Here is a 19,498-nt window from a genome sequence, read left to right as displayed (position 1 = left end):
ATGTCCTTCTGTACCATAATTTGGAGATTATGCCAGTTCTCCGTCTGGTTCTGTCCCTCCATTTCTATCTTCTTGCTCTCCAACTCAGATCTCGCCGATTTCAGCTCTGTTCGCAATGTCTTCTCCATCCTCTCAGAACTTCAGATGGTAATACATTTCTTCTCCCTCTATCTCCAAGCTCTTTATCTTTGCCCACTACATGTCGTTCTCCTTCTCCAATTCCGCTATCTTCATTGTCAGACTGTTAAATAGCTATCACTAGCCGGCTTCCACCCAGTTACACAACCCTGCACCTTAGAGGCTGTTGCCCTATATACAGTTGAAGTCGGAAGTTTACATACACCTTAGCCAAATACATTTAAACTCAGTTTTTCACGATTCCTGACATTTAATCCTAGTTAAATTCCCTGTTTTAGGTCAGTTAGGATCACCACTTTATTTTAAGAATGTGAAATGTCAGAATAATAGTAGAGAGAATGATTTATTTAAGCTTTTATTTATTTCATCACATTCGCAGTGGGTCAGAAGTTAGTATTTGGTAGCATTGCCTTTAAATTGTTTAACCTGGGTCAAATGTTTCAGGTAGCCTTCCACAAGCTTCCCACAATAAATTGGGTGAATTTTGGCCCATTCCTCCTGACAGAGCTGGTGTAACTGAGTCAGGTTTGTAGGCCTCCTTGCTCGCACACACTTTTTCAGTTCTGCCCACAAATGTTTTATAGGATTGAGGTCAGGGCTTTGTGATGGCCACTCCAATACCTTGACTTTGTTGTCCTTAAGCCATTTTGCCACAACTTTGGAAGTATGCTTGGGGTCATTGTCCATTTGGAAGACCCATTTGCGACCAAGCTTTAACTTCCTGACTGATGTCTTGATGTTGCTTCAATATATCCACATAATTTTCCTTCCTCATGATGCCATCTATTTTGTGAAGTGCACCAGTCCCTCCTGCAGCAAAGCACCCCCACTGCATGATGCTGCCACCCCCGTGCTTCACAGTTGGGATGGTGTTCTTTGGCTTGCAAGGCACCCCCTTTTTCCTCCAAACATAATGATGGTCATTATGGCAAACAGTTCTATTTTTGTTTCATCAGACCAGAGGACATTTCTCCAAAAAGTACGATCTTTGTCCCCATGTGCAGTTGCAAACCGTAGTCTGGCTTTTTTATGGCGGTTTTGGAGCAGTGGCTTCTTCCTTGCTGAGCTGCCTTTCAGGTTATATAGATATAGGACTCGTTTTACTGTGGATATAGATACTTTTGTACCTGTTTCCTCCAGCATCTTCACAATGTCCTTTGCTGTTGTTCTGGGATTGATTTGCACTTTTCTCACCAAAGTACGTTCATCTCTAGGAGACAGAACGCGTCTCCTTCCTGAGCTGTATGACGGCTGCATGGTTCCATGGTGTTTATACTTGCGTACTATTGTTTGTACAGATGAACGTGGTACCTTCAGGCATTTGGAAATTGCTCCCAAGGATGAACCAGACTTGTGGAGGTCTACAATTTTTTTTGTTGAGGTCTTGGCTGATTTCTTTTGATTTTCCCATGATGTCAAGCAAAGAGGCACTGAGTTTGAAGGTAGGCCTTGAAATACATCCACAGGTATACCTCTAATTGACTCAAATGATGTCAATTAGCCTATCAGAAGCTTCTAAAGTCATGACATCATTTTCTGGAATTTTCCAAGCTGTTTAAAGGCACAGTCAACTTAGTGTATGTAAACTTCTGACCCACTGGAATTGTGATACAGTGAATAAGTGAAATAATCTGTAAACAATTGTTGGAAAAATTACTTCTGTCATGCACAAAGTAGATGTTCTAACCGACTTGCCAAAACTATAGTTTGTTAACAAGAAATTTGTTGAGTGGTTGAAAAACAAGTTTTTTAATGACTCCAACCTAAGTGTATGTAAACTTCCGACTTCAACTGTACATAGATTTGGAATCACTGGCCACTTAAATAATGGAACACTAGTCACTTTAATAATGTTTACATACTGCTTTACTCATCTCATATGTATATACTGTATTCTATTCTACTGTATTTTAGTCAATACCACTCCGACATTGCTCGTCCTAATATTTATAAATTTCTTAATTCCATTCTTTTACTTCTAGATTTACATTTACATTTTAGTCATTTAGCAGACGCTCTTATCCAGAGCGACTTAGTTAGTGAGCGCATACAGATGTGTGTATTGTTGTGAATTGTTAGATACTACTGCACTGTTGGAGCTAGGAACACAAGCATTTCGCTACATCCGCAATAACATCTGCGAAATGTGTATGTGACCAATAACATTTTATTTTATTTGTCAGCGCAATCTCCTTTCCACCCTCCATGTTCTCTCCGTTCTTCACCTCTTTTAGAGCAGCTATCTCCATCTTCTCTCTGTCTATCTTCTGCTCTCCCTGAGAAGGGAGTTGGGCCATCATAGTGAGAGAATCTTACTTTCATCCCTGTTGTGCTTCGTCTCTGAGAGGGATTGGGCCACCATAGTTAGAGAATATTTGATGTCCTGAGTTTCAGATACCTGAGGAACCTGAAATACACACACACGTATGAGCTCCCTCATTTATAGCCTCGGGCACATATTTAACACACTTACTGAAGGACTTGGTCATGTATAATGTAGGCTATTCCTATAATCACACATTTACATGCTGTATTAAGACAGAGTACAGACTCAGTTTGTCAGCGCCTTGTCGGGGCTCTCAACTGTCTCAGCCCTGCTGTCCAAAACCACATTTTTAAAGTCCAGAAGTTAATATTGCTGTGTTTTCTGAAAATCTATTGAAAACAGATATTTCAGTTATAGGCTACTTACACGTGGGCGTCTGGTCCTAGAACAACTTGCATGGTGTGGTCGCACCACCGGCGTTCTGCATAGAGGGGCCATTTGAGAGTAAAATGTAATTTAAATCAATTCCAGATTACGTATTTATTTTTACTTACAGTAGGCCTTGGTATACATGGGCGCTGGCTGCACTCGTCTCTGATATTGACCCCTCATGATTATGGGCTCAAATCAAGAAAAACAGCTCCTACTAATGAAAGACAAACACTGCAGGTAGCCTAAAATGTCCATGTCTGATCCAATCCATGTTTGTTGGAAGAATGCTGAACTTTGACAATGTAGCTACAACCCTAGAATTAGAAGTCATTGGCTGAGTTTACACAGGCAGCCCAATTCTGATATCTTTCCCACTATTGGTCTTTTGACCAATCAAAGATTTTCACATCAGATCTTTTTCATAGCTGATCTGATTGGTCAAAAGACCAATTAGTGAAAGAAAGATCAGAATTGGGCTGTCTGTGTAAAGCAGCCATAGTGGCATCAGCACTGCAAATAATTACAGCTCTTTTACAGTGATACTAGAGGACAGGTTGTCATTAAAATAGTTAAAATAATATTCTGTTCTCCAATTCAGAATTCATTTTCAATTGATTACAATATAGCCATAGCAGCGTTATTCCATATTAAACTACTGAATGAACAATAGTCTATCCTTTATGCAACTGAAAAACTGTAGAAATCTATTGCATAACAAATTAGTTTACTATGTATATGTAATCGATGTGACTCACATTTTATTCAATTATATATCCAAAATGCCCCCACAACAATTTATCAACAAATGTTAAAGAAAACCAAGAAAATAAAGATTTAAAAAACTATTTCTGATTTATTGAATGAGTCATGCATTTAGTTGACATTATACAAGGTATTTCTCTGTACCATGTGTATGAGAAAAACATATAATAAGGAAGATTAAATGGTAAAAGGGTTAGCGTTCTGATACAAAGTGGGCAATATTTCTTCCCCTGTACATTCTAAATGTCTTTAGTATCAAGGACGAGGGACTCGTTAATTTACTAGAATAAATGCTTTGCTTGGTGTTAGAGGTGGACCAATTCCGTCTAAAACCATGTCTCTTTCAGGAGGGCACAATGTTCAGAACTTGGAAGGAAAAAACTTACATGTAGAGCAGACATTTTTCTATTCAAAACTATAGTGTGATCTATCCAATACATTTATCTGTAGCAATCTGAACATATTTCTGCACTGAATATACCCCCGGACAAGCATTTAGCTGGTGTGACACTGGACAAGGACACAATTCTGCTTCGCCGTGGTTCAGAATGGGAGAGACATCAAAATCAACTCAGGTTTGACAGAACCCGCTCCAGCAAAGATAAATGCACTTTAGAGTAATTTACATCATTTTACAGAATAATGTTAGGGTTGGAATAAATGAAGGGAAAGGCAATGAAGTAGTATTTACTTTAGAGTAAGCAGGAGTGTTTAAACTTTTGATAAAAGCACTTCCTGGGTACATGACCTGCATGCCTTTTTCCCCAACTGTTGCATTGATAAAAGTTGTATGTTTCAAGGCATCGGTTTGCTCACAGGAATGACTTCATTTTGGAGAGACAAGTTCTCTGTCACTTTTGCTACACACAAAAGCCACCCACCAACGACACAGCTTTCAAACATAAAGACATGAGCCGGTATTATAAGTTATAGGCCATCCACGCATGTCGCTTTTGAAACAGCTCTCTTCAATACTGAATACATATGTGTTTGAGACCGAAAAAATAAAATAAAATCGGTTTAGTAGAGTATCATAAAAAAACATTCACATATCAAGGAAGTTGACTTGTGATAATGAGCTCATACTGTTCAAAACAAGGAGAAATAAACAGACTAAGACAGACAGAGGAATGATATCACTCCCATTATTTACATGGTCTGCTCAAGGACAACCCTCTCTCTGGATTGGCCTGAGTTAGTCACAGGAATGCAGCCCAGAGCCAACCAGAGAGGGACGTGTTGAGCATTCGTTAAATATGCAACCTAAGTTAAAACAACATACAATAATAATGCGTTAATATACACAGTTAGAGATGAAAGACGAACATTAGTGGAACATCAATGTTGAGTTTTTTGCATAAATCCATTGCAATTGTTTTGTATATGTAACCACAGGTAGCCATTTTGGTTCAACATAACTGTCATTAAGTGCATGAGGCTCATCACTACGCTAGCGTTCCTTCAAGTATGATGGTTTAAAGAGTGACACTAGCAAAGCAAAGACCTACATGATGTATGTTGGCATGACACAGTCGGCATATTCAACAGTACAACATTCTGCCCTTTCCTGATGGTTTCAGATACTAGGCAGACTTGCCTGGTGCTTATTCAGTAAGGACAAGAGTCCCTAGATAACTGAACTGTGATGACAGAGAACAGTCTCCTTTCTATTCATGGCCTTTCTATCTGTAACACTAAGTACAGATGTGCTCTACTGGATGAGCCCCAGTTGTCTGAAACCCAGATTGAAAATGAAACTGCTCCTTTTAAGGATGGGAAGAAAAACACATACAACCAGCAGCTTTGCTGCATGCTTGGACCCCTAATAAGAGACGAGTTGGTCCTAGTTCAAACTTCCAGTTTGAAATTTAAACATTGTTCAAAACGAATCAAAACCTTGGAATAAAGAGTTGTTTTCCAGACAGATAACACTCATACACCAATGGTTTTTAATAGTCCTTTTTTCTCCCCTCTCTTTGGGCTGGCTCATTCTTGTTAACCACAGAATTTTCAGAGAAGAAGGAAAATGTCCGTTAGAAAACCCCAGCAAATTATGTCTTGTGCTTTCTTTGTCGTTACATAGTGGCTTCAACTTCTCAAAGTCCATTTTGTTCTAAGAACAATGAAAATAAGTACATATATTCGATATGTACCTCTTTGTGATTCGCTCTTGCACAATTGAGCCACAGGACTTCAACAAACAGTTTTGTCATTTGTCCATTCTGAGAAAACTCTTCTGGGCACCTCTGAATATAGACCACGCCCTCTCCAATGTTGCCCCTCCCCCCTTTGAATTAAGTACCTCCTCTGATATTGATACTTAATCCTTTTCGTGTGTGATTTGAACTGTGCGTTATGCCTCGTTTTAGAACAGTCAATGCGGTAAAAGTCCTATGGATAGGAGGACAAGATGAGGTGCAGACTCCCCCTCCACAAGGCCAAAATAAGGAGGGGGAAAACAGAAGTCCATCTACGACAAAGAACATATCAAGTTTGCAAACAGATCCTGTAGCACTAATCTATACATGAGTCAATTTTCGTAGATGTGCTGCTATGGCAAGCACACATGCGTGAGTCCATATGCACATGTTCGCCACCATCTGTGTGTGTACACGATTGCTTGCTCTCCCATGTGGTTGTCCCATGTAGTTGAGTTTCGTGTCTTGGTGTTGAACTGTTCACATGATGCCGTTGGTGAAGTACTGGAAGCCGTCGTAAAGCTTGGTGGTGATGGAGCGCATGGAGCCATCCACCATCTGCTCCACCAGCACCTGTAGCTGCTCCTCTGTCAGGCTCATGTGGAAACGCTCCTTCAGGTAGCGGATGGTGCTGGAGCCATGGAAGCAGGGCAAGTGAGAGCCTGGTGGGGGAGGAGAGACCCAGGGAGAGGGAGTCAGAGGAGTTGCAATAGCAATACCATAGAGAAACCAGACAGAGGGCAGAAAGACCATATAAATGGAAACCACCACAACACACTGATCATGCTAATATACTGTTTTAGCTAACAGTACCTTGCTGCATGATCTCCACTATTTGGACCACCTTCTCCATGTGTTTGCGAGCAGCTATCAGGCCCTGGAGCATCAGCATCTTGTAGTAGTTGAACATGTCTCCATCCAGGCCTCCCATCACCTGAGAGAGAACCACGGACAACAGAGGTTAGTCTTTACACATACAAAACCGACAGGTTATGCAGGCTACTGCAGATAAGCAGCAAACTCAATGTCGCTAATAGCATCTTTGAACACACCAACAAATGTATGTATTTATGTAGTGAACATTGTGACATTAATAACTAAATTGTTAGGCAGCTAGCTGTGTGATCAATTCCACATTGCGTTCTCCGGTTTACATTTTAATGTGACAATGCACATTCACTGATTTATTTGACTCACATCCACAAATTCGCTGGTGAGCTTAAAAGCAGAGGTCTCAAAGCCCAGGTTCCTGGGTGAGCTGGACAGGATGAAGCCAAAGTCAATGTGGATAATGTGGCCCTCAGAGTCCAGGAGGATGTTGCCATTGTGTCTGGAGAAAGGAGATAAGAAGGGGGAGTGAGTAAAGAGTACAGGAATACAGGAGAGGGTGGGATGTGGTAGTTGATATTATTGGCAAAAGATCTGAATTGAGCTGCCTGTGTAAACGCAGCCAAACAGGCTCAAAGATGCAGGAAGCTAAGAACAGGGGAGTAATAGTACTAGTGAAACTAAAGGAGGGATGAGAAGGGAGGGCTGCCCACCTGTCTTTGACCTGCAGCAGGTAGCAGATGAGGCTGTAGCCGGCGCAGCTTTCCACAAAGTTGCGCTGGGCGGTGAGGAAGGCCTCGGTGGTGTAGCTGCCGTGCTCCTGCAGGAAGTAGTCCAGCAGAGACAGCTGGCTCTGCTTCCTCACCTGGAGCACAGACACAGCATTTCATTAGAAATAGCAACCGACACGGTATTCCATTAGAAATAGCAACCGACACGGTATTCCATTAATAATAACTACCGACACAGCATTCCATAAGAAATAGCTACCGACACAGCATTCCCTAAGAAATAGCTATTGACACAGCATTCCCTAAGAAATATCTATTGACACAGCATTCCCTAAGAAATAGCTATTGACACAGCATTCCATAAGAAATAGCTATTGACACAGCATTCCCTAAGAAATAGCTATTGACACAGCATTCCCTAAGAAATAGCTATTGACACAGCATTCCCTAAGAAATAGCTATTGACACAGCATTCCATAACAAATAGCTATTGACACAGCATTCCATAACAAATAGCTATTGACACAGCATTCCATAACAAATAGCTATTGACACAGCATTCCATAACAAATAGCTATTGACACAGCATTCCATAACAAATAGCTATTGACATGGTATTCCATAACAAATTACTACTGATAATAGCGTGATCAAACTGTTACTTATTTTATCCAAATCTTTCATCCCAAGAGGGCAGTCGTACCGGATTACTTAGCTAAACAACCTCTGCTTGAATGTATTGTTAGGCAACTAAGATTTCAAGTGCGCAATTGGATTAATTTCATTTTCAAAACGTGCTCACCTGGTGCAGAGACACAGCGTTCAGTACGGGCTCGATCATCCCGCTGTCCGATGACATCACCAGGATCTTATAGGGCTTGATCCACAAGGGGACACGCTCCTGCTCCCAGATAGACTGGAGAGGAAGGGGGAGAAGTAGAGCGAATTAGTGAATGTTAATTATTATTATTATTATTATTATTATTATTATTCAGAGCATTTCTGTGGAATGGGACTGTGGAGGGTCACGTACCTGTAGTTGGCTGAGCACCTGGAAGGCCAGTAGCTCCTGCCGCAGGTCGTCCCCACACTTCACAATGACCGACAGCAGCCGCCAGTTTGGCAGGTGACCGTAAGGGGAGCCCTCCCTTATCCGCCTGAGGAATGGAGAGAGAGCGGAAGGAAATAGTGAGAAACAACAAATGACTTTACAATGCCACTGTGTTGTTCTTCGCTGCACTAAGTGGCCTAGACATGTATCCTCAGGGGGGGATTGTGTATGCCCATCCATTTCTGTGTCCCTTCTATTAGTTCTATGTACCAATCACCCACCTGACTTTCTCCTGCCAGGGCTCCTTGAGCGCCACAGCGGACGGGTCCTCCGGATCTTTCCGGAACGTGGTGGGGGTGTGGGCCAGGTTCTCTGACAGACGTCGCCTAAGACAAAAGAAACATGCCGTTGTAAAACCTCTATCCAGACCATAGCGATGGACCCAAAACATGAAACTATAACAAGCAGTGCTTGGACTTGGGCCGGAGCTGTCCGGAGCGCTGTACCGGCACCTCCAATTTTTGGGGAACTGCCGTCTCCTTTAGAAAACAAAGTGGCCCATCACACAAAAGCAGCAAAAAATATGCAAAAAAAGGTTGATCCAAGTGGAATGAAGGCAGGATCTGCATTGATTAGCAATGGAGTATGCATTCATATCCTGATTCCTCTTTGTTCAAGCTTATTTGACATATCACCAGGATCTTATAGGGCCATCACTAGCACATTAGAGGCTGCTGCCTATTGATAGACTATAAATCACTGGCCACTTTAAGAAATGGAACACTAGTCACTTGAATAATGTTTACATATCTTGCATTACTCATCTCATATGTATATACTGTATTCTATACTATTCTACTGTATCTTAGTCCATGCCGCTCTGTTATTGCTCGTCCATATATGTATATATTCTTAATTCCATTCCTTACTTAGATGTGTGTGTATTGGGTATATGTTGTGAAATTGCTAGATATTACTTGTTAGATATTACCGCAGTCGGAGCTAGAAGCACAAGCATTTCGCTACACCTGCAATAACATCTGCTAAACACGTGCATGTGACAAATAAGATTTTATTTTATTTGACTAGTCTGTGAATCCAGTGTATGTGTCCCAGTAGACAGTTCGAGTTTGAGAATGCGCCAGCCTGAACGCGCAGGATGCGATGTTCCAAATTGTCAAATGAGGTCATGAAAATCCAGGAAATCTTAACAATTCTACATATCAGCCCTGATCAGAATTATGTCTACCCTTCAGCGCGTCTGTGTGCTGTGGATCATCTGTGTGTGTGTGCCAGTGGAAGTAGGCCATTGACCAAGGGGAGAGAGACATTTCAGCAGCAGGTGGCCTATAAAATAATGATAGACTAACTAAATAGCCAACTCAAAACATAATTAGCCTTGCTACAAGCCATCTCGCTAGTTAATGCTTAGGCCTATAGCTAAAAAGTTAATGTCGTTGACTCGTTGTAGCCTTTCCACCGGCAATGTTGAGAAATACATTTTACACCGTTATTTGAAAGCTGGAATTCCCCTCTATTAAACAGTAGTCTATGTAATTCCGACGTTAAAAATATTCTAAGAATAGCCTAATTGACAAATATCTCCCCTGAAACAAATATTTTAGCCTTATAAAGGTTAGCTACCTTGCTTTAAAGTAGCCTACATTATCAATTTTATCCCTGATTCATTGAATGAGGGAATAATTCTATGAAGACAAAAGTATTTGGTTGTAATGTTGCAATATTTTATTTCAAGGGTGGTCAACCGTCCTCCAACAGAGCTACTGGTTGTGCAGGCTTTTGATCAAGCCATGCTCTAACACACCACATTGTAGCCTAAACATCAGCTGCTCAACAGGACCTTTATAGGCAGACTCTTGTGCGTTTCAGGGCTGGATCAAAAGCCTGCATACCCAGTAGCTCTCCAGATGGAGGGTTGATCACCTGTTTTATACAGTAGCCTAACAGTGCAGCTATTTTACTTTGTGGGGGGTTAAGTGCCATGATCAAGGGCACAACGGCAGGAGATAGTAGGCCTACATGGGTTCAGAGACCAGCAGCCTTCTAGTGTCAATACCACATTTATTCTGACTTTTCATGTAGGCTACAATTATTGGTCATGGAAATTTGGTTGAAAGTCATGGAAAAGTAATGAAATTCCATCTGTCAAAATGTGTATGAACTCTTAACAGTGAATAATCAGGAGATAGCATAATGTCATTTGGGAATTTCTGTGAACATCTAATGGACCGACTTGAAAAAGGACCGCTCCTGCTTTCATCCCAAGTCAAGCAAGTAGGGCTGTGGCGGTCACGAAATTGTCAGCCAGTGATTGTCAAGCAAATAACTGGTCGGCCTCACGGTAATTGTCCGTTAATTAACAAACACATTTAGCATCTCCTGGCTTCCACACATAGCCTACAAGCCATTTGAAAAAGTCTAATAAATCCATGTAATATAGCATATACCTTCACAATAAATCCATTATTTATTTTAGACAGGTCTAAAGAAGCATGATATGAAGAAAATGTAGTCTATTTCAGAAGAAAATAATAGCATACTCTGAGTTGTCCTTATGTTAGGTCCTGATGTGGCTATGCCAAATGGCGGTGGGCTACACTAGTTCATTTAGCAGACAAGATTTGCTTAGAATTCCGTGGCATTATTTTATAGTATGAAGAATACAATAAATATAAAATAAATATTTTAACCAAACGATTTGAAGGAGTGCGCACATGCGGCTATTCTATGTTGAGCGGTTAACAAAGAAATAGGTACTCCTACATGCTTAATTTAGAGTTATTAATGTAACTTTAGTTGTTCTACAAACGTTGGGCTATATGTTTAGATTTTTAATACATTGTAAGGCTGCATGATGAGACTAATGATGATTTGAAAAGTCGCTTGAAAGGCATGAGCTCTGCTTTTTTTTTTTTTTTACACACTCCAATAGTCTCTCATTCACAATTTGACAAGCACTTGATAATGCCTTGAATTTCACAGTGGCAACCCCTTTGTGGCCATAAAGCACCCTAAAATAAGCCATGCCTTTTGCGGCCCAGAGTGCTGCGTTGTTCTCTTCTCCCTGAGTGTGCTGCGCAATCCAAAGCGTCTCTCACTCACACGGCTCTCCGTCACGTGATCGGGTCTTTCTCACAGGCTACAAGTTAAGACAGACACATCGGGGACGCAACTGCGTGCGTCCTTATCCAATTCCGAAGTGCATATTGAAGATATTGGAAGAACTGTCCACATTTACTTTTCGTCAGCCAACAAGATGAGTAGCCCTAACGACCAGCAAAAGCACTAGCCTATGTCAATCTACTATCCCCCATAGTACAAAAGTCGACCTATTCTATTCTGTGCGAGAAATAAATATTCCAAACATAGTCTGAGACAGTTGTGGGGTGCAATAGATCCCAAATTAATACAACCACTAGCATCAAATAAACTTTTTTATGCAATGTGGCTGATGCAACAGATCAGAACGTTTAGCTTAAAATGTTGATAAACTATTAGTCTATTTCTTCACATTATAAGTGCAGCAATGCGCATATGGCAGTAGGCTATAAGCGTGAATGTTCCATTAGCGGAAAACACCATTATCAAAAGTCACTGCAAATGCAATTATGCATGTAATGCTTTTATTATAAAAGGTGCATTTTTATGGTGAACATTATCTTCCCCAAACTTGAAACTCACACACTGCTTATATGCCAGTTAGGCTCTATACCCCTTGTAAAGCGGATTAATGTGCTTAATTTTAAGAAGTTATTTGGCTACTTTATTTGTGATACAAACCTTATTAAAACATATAAGCATATATGGGCTAGGCTACATGAGGTGTGCCGACTGATTCGAACAAGTCGCAAAAAAAAGGCTTTGTTTCTTATGCTTGGCATCGTTCACAAGTGATAATATATAATTCACAAGTGATCGGCTAATATTGTCACCCATCAGACTATTCTTGATTTAATCTGGTCTTTACATATACTAAATGATGTGTGTGACATTTGAGTACCAGTCAGTTAGCAAGTTTGGTAGGCTACTAATGACCATCAGCAGCATCAGAGCTTGGAGAAGCCTAATTACCGTGACTAAACGGTCATGTGGAATTTGACTGCCTTCATGACTCGTGACCGCCTGTGTGGCGGTAATACGGTCACCGCAACAGCCCTACAAGCAAGTCTTAAAAGAGAAGCTACAAGCTAGCACAGCAATTCTAGCTGACAGTGACCCTGTACCTGATGTCGCCGGCGGCGATGAAGACAGGCTCCTTGCTCTCCGTGCTGGTGATGCTGTCCACAGAGAACTGGGAGATGTTGTCACTGCTACTGGTGTGGCCTTCTGGGAGCTGGAACCATAGAAGGACCCCAGGGTTATAGGACATTCAAATCTGATTCACTCCCACTTCTCCTACACCCTAGTCATCAAAATGTGATGAAAGTCACAGTGCCACCACGTGGTTGCCACGGGTACCTACCTCCACTTGCAGCTCGCCGATGTCGTCCACGGCCCAGGCCTCGTCGTCGTTGTCATAGTTGGGCACGGTGGAGAAGCTGCCGGCGCGCTGCTCGGCTGTGATGCCAATGCACTCCGGGAGGAGGTTGTCCGCAGAGCGGGCGCTGCGGATGCGCGTCTCCGGGATGCGCACAGGAATGGCGGACGTCTCGAAGCTCTCGCACTCCAGCACCTCCACGTAGATTATGTACGGGGCCTGAGAGGATGGGGAGAATTAAGAAGTCAGAGGTCATACTTAGGGAATGGAGTTCTAGAGCTATTTTTTAAAGGTACATTTAACCAGGAAGTCCCATTGACAAAGAGCATTGGGGCCCGCTCCATTTAAACTCCAGGCACCTCAGGAAATAACAAACTAACAAATTAGTTAACTAAAAGGTTTCAAAACTACTAGGCCTTCTGGTCACCTTGTTTTTGGAGCCTTTGTAGTGTGTGTGTGTGTGTACCTCCATATACAGGTATATTACAACAAGTCGCCTCACCTTGTCTTTGGAGTTGAGCACCACGGCCTGTGTGTGGGGCACGCGCACCACGTGGTGGTCGAAGGCTGCAGTTGGCAGCCAGACGCGGGCGGGCAACTTGTGGTTGAGCACTAACAGCTCTGAGGTGAGCTGCTTGGTCTTCTGCTCCTTGGTGGGCAGTGTGGCCAGCCGCTTGCCGATGCCCATCAGAGACTTGATGAACTCCCTCTGCGGGGTCAGGCGCAGCGGCTACAGCAAGGAGGAGAGAGGTTAGATCAAGACATGTCTTTTTGTTTTGAAGAAATGTACAGCAAGTTACAGCAAATGACAAGTGGCACAACTTTTCCGGGTCCCTCCTTCAATAACTACTCAAATAAGAGGCTGAGAAAGGAGGGAGGACAAAGATGGTATGATGGGAAATGAAAGAGGGATGTTTTAGTTGCAGAATCAAAAGAAAGAAAACCAAGGGAGGTATAAGACTAAAAATACATGGCCAAAGGAGAACGAAGCAGAAAATTGAGAATTTATGTAAACCTATTGCAGTACCACATACTAGCACCAGGGGTCAGTATCACAGTGGTTAAAATTAGGGAGTCGAGAGAAACGCAGATGCCAAACAAACTCTGGGGCCTTGGGGATGTTTAGTCCCCACTTATGGTGTCCAATATCTTCATATCTAAAGTATGAACAATATTCAATACCATTATAGTAGGTCAAAGTACAAATCTAGGAAGTCCTTTGTTTTACAGTCCACCATTAAAGTGGAACAGACAGCGTTTTAACTACTTTGCAGATATGAAACAAACAGACAATCATAATATCAGTAAAAATATATATCTAATTCCCAGTTTATGCTACAAAACCGACTTAATAAAGTTATTAAAAATAGGTTGTATTTGAATCAACATTCCATTACGTACACTAAGGCATTGTTGGTAGAATAGATGGATGCAGTTCAATGCATGATTAATATATTTTCAATAAATTTCTTGCTATCAGGTTGTAAATCACAGCTGGCCAGGTACATTGTTTGCTGCCTCCATTCGAGATACACTGTTTCAGTTTCAATAATCAATATTTTGGACAAAAACGGACGAATGTAACTAAGGATGGGAATGTCAATACAATCAAACTAGCAAGGGCAATGATCACAAGTCAGTCATAACGTGGCTAATAGGCTAGCGTATCTATTTTTGTAGCAAGGTAAAAACATGGAGCCTAACGTTAGCTAGCTAGCTAGCTAGCTAGCTGCTAGGAGGATGTCATGTCATTGGAGGAGTGGGTGAGTGACTGACTTTCCCCCCCCTCATTGTGTTTCGGTGGTTATACACAGCTAGAGATGTAGGTGTCAATTGGTTAGCTAGCAAGAACTAGAACAACTTATCCAGTTAGCATATCTCTTGCGTTCGCAAATTCACTCTGGCTATCTACTCCGAATTCGTCTGTGTGCCAGAGCGCAGAATAACTGATTAATTTACGAACGCGCCAGAGCCGCAATATGACCGTGTCAGTAATAGTCACAAACGCTCTGGATCAGGGTTTCTCAAACTCTTTCCCGGGGCCCCCCTTGGCTGCACGTTTTGGTTTTTGCCCTAGCACTACATAGCTGATTCAAATAATCAACTCATAATTAAGCTTTGATTATTTGAAACAGCTGTGTAGTGCTAGGGCAAAAACCAAAACGTGCACCCAGGGGTGGGCCCCAGGACAGAGTTTGGGAAACCCTGTTCTAGATAACATGTAAAACAGCCTAACCAGCTCTGCTAGGGCGAGTAAAATGGTCAGAGGGAGGTGTTCTCTTATTTGTGTCTGAAAGTAGCTAGCAAGCTAGCCAACTTTAGCCAGTTAGCTTGGGTGCTTGGTTGGGACAAGCATGCATCATAGGCAGGCAAGCTGCAGAAGGACGAGTAGGTTACAATTCCCCATCGTTTATCAGTGCAATTTTGACAGCCAACTACCTGAAAAGGTTTGAGGGTTTATCTAATGTTCCTTCGTTAGATTTTAGTTAATCTTTCTCTGGCTAGCATTAGTTGTTGATCTTGTTGATGTGCAAAACTGAGGAAGAGAGCCTACCTTTTCATGACAATTTGATCAATAGGACTGTAAAGTTCCCAAATGTAAGAGGACGCCCATGGTTTTGACATATTTGCAGAAATCCATTCAGGTGTAACGTTATTTAGTGGCTTTTGGCGAATCTGTTCTAATTATCTGAAGTCGCAACTGCCTGTAAACACACAGTCCAGTTCAAAGTGAATGATGGCAGGCCTGTGTGGCAAATGGCTTGTTTGCATAAAGGCCTACTGTAGCTCTGATTGGCTATGGTGCACCGGTCTGCATATACTCCGGTCCTGGACGAGACAGATGTTATTAGGTTTTATTTACTGTAGTGTCTATTAAAAATTGTCCAAACGCACAGCCGCTTTCCCACTCTATATTGCTATAGAATTTTCATAAATGCCTTTCTATACGTAATTCCCAAACATTCTAACGTGAAACTGACCATATCTAAGTGCTTTCTTGTCAGAAAATGTATTAAAAAATAAAAAAGTGTAATTCTTCCTGGGAGGGTGTATATGAAAATATTTTAATAAGATTTCATGTTGCTAAAATGCTGTCAGTTCCACTTTAAAATTAGATAACATCTCAATCATAAGGTTACTATTTAAAAACATACTTCATTTTTAGTTTTTTATGGAAACAATGAATCAAGCTCCAATTAAGTAGGCTAACATATGGGACAGTTAATTTTTGTTAAAATACATAACACAAGAAAAAGCTTAATTAGTCAATTCTTAGATAAAAAGGTAGACTCAGCGAAATTATGTTGCCATGAGCAGCACCACAGATATTGAGATGAGTGAGATGAAAGACTTCATTCTCACAGTTACAGCGTGGTAGCCAGGGGACCAAAACAGTGGAGAAGTTGAGCCTCGCGCTTCAATTTTATTTTATCTTTATTTAACCTTTATTCAACCAGGTAAGCCAGTTGAGAACAAGTTCTCATTTACAACTGCGACCTGGCCAAGATAAAGCAAAGCAGTGCGATAAAAACAACAGAGTTACATATGGGGTAAAACAAAGTCAAAAAATACAACAGAAAATATATATACAGTGTGTGCAAATGTAGCAAGTTATGGAGGTAAGGCAATAAATAGGCCATAGTGCAAAATAATTACAATTAGTATTAACACTGGAATGATAGATGTGCAAGAGATAATGTGCAAATAGAGATACTGGGGTGCAAATGAGCAAAATAAATAACAATATGGGGATGAGGTAGTTGGGTGGGCTAATTTCAGATGGGCTGTGTACATGTGCAATGATCGGTAATGCTCTTACTTACAATGCTCTTACTTGTTGCAGAAATTGACCCACTATGCTGTTAACTTTCTGCATCTACGTCATATCGCTGAGTCCACCTTAAATACCAGGTCGGCCAATTTTTGCCACATGAACTACTACCAGATTGGCATGATTGTTGCTTAGGACTACCAAGTAAAATGTGTAAATGTGTAATTATGACTGACTTTACATGTGACAATGGAGATTTCCATTCAAAATGTTCCCATACTATCCTCTCATTCAGTACAAGCCACTCCAGGTGTCTTTACATTTAGCGGTGTCTAAATTTTTTTTGGGGGAAAACCTGAAGCAAGTTATCCGATTACAGAGAGAAAACAACCCAAGGGGTTGAGAAACCGTTGCACTACATTCCAATGTCCATACTAGTATACTACAAAGAAATCATGCCCAATACATACACTAAGTAGTATGCTGGTTGGTGTGGACATTGAAACATAGCCTAGAGGTGGCATTGGCACACACACCCGTTAGGCCTATTCAAAACCAAAGATTTTCCAGGATGAGGAACCCGTTTTTCATTGCATTTCCGTAGTCTTTTTGTGATGACAAGCAAACCAAACAGCTTCCTTTGCGTTCTACTTTTGTAGTCAAATATCAAACGCCTTTCCTGTGAAGTGTCTTTTTCTGGACCATGACCAAACGTCATGACTTCCTGAACATCACTTCCAGAGTGGACAGGACGTTCTATTGAGGAAGGGTCGCTGGGATCTGATTTCCCTATTCAAAACAATAAATCAACTGTTCTAAACAGAAAAAAATGAACAGATTCTGGACCAGTGCTTAACAAGGCACAATAATTAATCTGTGTTCAAAACAAATAAAGTGTCTGGGTAACACTTCCGAAAATGTAATTAATAGATTTGAAAAGTATAGTGGATACCTGCTCTATGATGTAGAGCAGAATCCTGTTGCTGTTAGGGTCGGCACAATTACCATATAACATTTTATTCGTCACGCAACAGACGTCATCAAAGCGCGCAACAGAACAGTGTACTGTCTACACTTGGTTTGTTGTTTTTAAAGTTTTAATTAAATCGTTTTTAAATCATAGCTAAAGTTTGTATTGCAACCGATTCCGCGACACGGTCAGCTTTTACAGCGGAGACCACAAGTTTGTGTCCCGGATTCCTGTGAAGTAGCAGTTAGCCATCATGAAAACGGAGCAGGCTAACGCTAGCAGTGCTAGCTCACCAGTGTTTTTATCCACGGCTGGGCACAAATGCGTCAGGTGAGAGATGTTTTCCACGCAATCACACAATGAAGATAAGGTTGGACTGGAAAATGTACAGGGATTTGTCTGCCCTAAATGCACCATCATCAAGCAGCTTAGGGAAGAGATCGTCCGGCTGTTAGCTCGGCTGCGAGAAAAGGAGAACCGGCTTTCTTCCGACCTTGCTGTAACCCAAGCAAATCAAGTCTCCGTTTTAAATGCCTCCTATAGCAAAGCTGTCGATGAGTCGGGCGGCGTTGATCTGTCCCAATCCAACGGACAGATGTTAAGGTCAACTCCGCGGCCCATGCGTGACTGGACACTCGCAAGGCGTAGGAGATAGGGGAGGCAGTCTATCCGAGAAGATCCGTTCCAGCTATCAAACAGCTTTGCCCCGCTTGAGACGGACCTACCAGCCCCGGAAGTCAACAGGGATCCTGGGTGTATACCAACAGCCGGCAGTCGCCCAGTGGCACCCTCCCCACGGCCACCGCAGTTCAGCAGGTCGCTTCCCCATCGGATTCCATCACAACCACCATCATTGTGGGCAGCTCGATGGTGAGAGATTTTGGCCTGCCTACGATCTGTGGACCGACCAAGGTCCTCTGTCACCTAGGAGCCTGTGTCCATGACATCACCTCCCTTCTGTCCACGGTTCTGGCCAACTACTCCAATATTGACACCATCGTCACTCATGTAGGTTTTAACAACCTTCGTTTTAGGCGATCTGAGGAACTGAGGGAGAACTACAAAAATGTTTTAAACACCCTCGCTAGCACAGGGAAGATAATAATTATCTCTGGCCCCATCCCGTGCTACCGAAAGGGTTCAGAATGTTTCAGCCGACTCTTCGCCCTGAACGAGTACCTGAAGAAACTTTGCAACGACAGGAATGTCTCTTTTTGTAACAACTTTGCTGTAGGAGCAAACAGCACTTTTTAAAAGAGACGGGATTCACCCTATCCGCAGGGATTCCATTATTATTTCCAGTAACATTGCAAACTGTTTTAGAGACTGATGGACAGGGTCTGGTAGTGCTCCAGTTCTCCCTGTCAGAATAAGCAACAGAGGACTTGGAAATCAACTCCTGTAGAAATGGCACTATGGTTATTGTTAGTAACCGAATTTACAGTATGTTCCTTTAACTTCGCCTTCTAGTGGTTGTAACGTTACGTGGTTGTAATGTTAATCATTTGGTTGTTATTCCATTGGTTACCTCGAGGCAGATGCTCCAGGGGCAGAGTGGCCCACACTCATTGAATATGGCAGTTTTAAATGTTAGAGCAATCACAAGTAAAACCTCTCGTGAATGACCTCATTACTGAGCTCAAAGTTGATTGCATGTTTCTCACTGAAACATGGCTGTCATCAGACTGTAGTGCCGCTCTTATTGAAGCCTCCCCCCACACTACACCTTTTCATACTATATCAGAAAAGCGAAAAAGGGTGGGGGGACAGCCTCTATTTTTACTAATGCTCAGTTGTAAGGACATATCCTTTTGGCAACTTTGGGTCTTTTGAGCATCATGCTATACTGTTT

At 41.9% G+C, this 19,498-nt stretch overlaps 1 protein-coding gene across 1 annotated transcript in view; it reads right to left on the bottom strand.

Annotated features, from left to right (window-relative positions):
* Nucleotides 1-3,572: 3,572 nt before the first annotated feature.
* The window catches only part of LOC311113198 (phosphatidylinositol 4-kinase beta-like), a 35,613-nt gene continuing 19,687 nt past the window's right edge, over nucleotides 3,573-19,498 (bottom strand). The window contains exons 3-12 of the mRNA XM_084156398.1: nucleotides 13,407-13,634; nucleotides 12,890-13,123; nucleotides 12,651-12,760; nucleotides 8,688-8,792; nucleotides 8,389-8,512; nucleotides 8,158-8,271; nucleotides 7,338-7,489; nucleotides 6,994-7,126; nucleotides 6,610-6,730; nucleotides 3,573-6,458 (exon numbers count right to left, since the gene is read on the bottom strand). Of these exons, the coding sequence (XP_084012524.1) occupies nucleotides 6,277-6,458; nucleotides 6,610-6,730; nucleotides 6,994-7,126; nucleotides 7,338-7,489; nucleotides 8,158-8,271; nucleotides 8,389-8,512; nucleotides 8,688-8,792; nucleotides 12,651-12,760; nucleotides 12,890-13,123; nucleotides 13,407-13,634 (1,503 nt within the window). The 3' untranslated portion in view covers nucleotides 3,573-6,276. The remainder of the gene's footprint in view (nucleotides 6,459-6,609; nucleotides 6,731-6,993; nucleotides 7,127-7,337; nucleotides 7,490-8,157; nucleotides 8,272-8,388; nucleotides 8,513-8,687; nucleotides 8,793-12,650; nucleotides 12,761-12,889; nucleotides 13,124-13,406; nucleotides 13,635-19,498) is intronic.

This window comes from Coregonus lavaretus (assembly GCF_964263955.1).
Source record: "Coregonus lavaretus genome assembly, chromosome: 3".
NCBI classification, from domain to species: domain Eukaryota; kingdom Metazoa; phylum Chordata; class Actinopteri; order Salmoniformes; family Salmonidae; genus Coregonus; species Coregonus lavaretus.
Note: the sequence above shows the minus strand (reverse complement) of the source record. Positions and strands in the feature narration are given on the sequence as shown.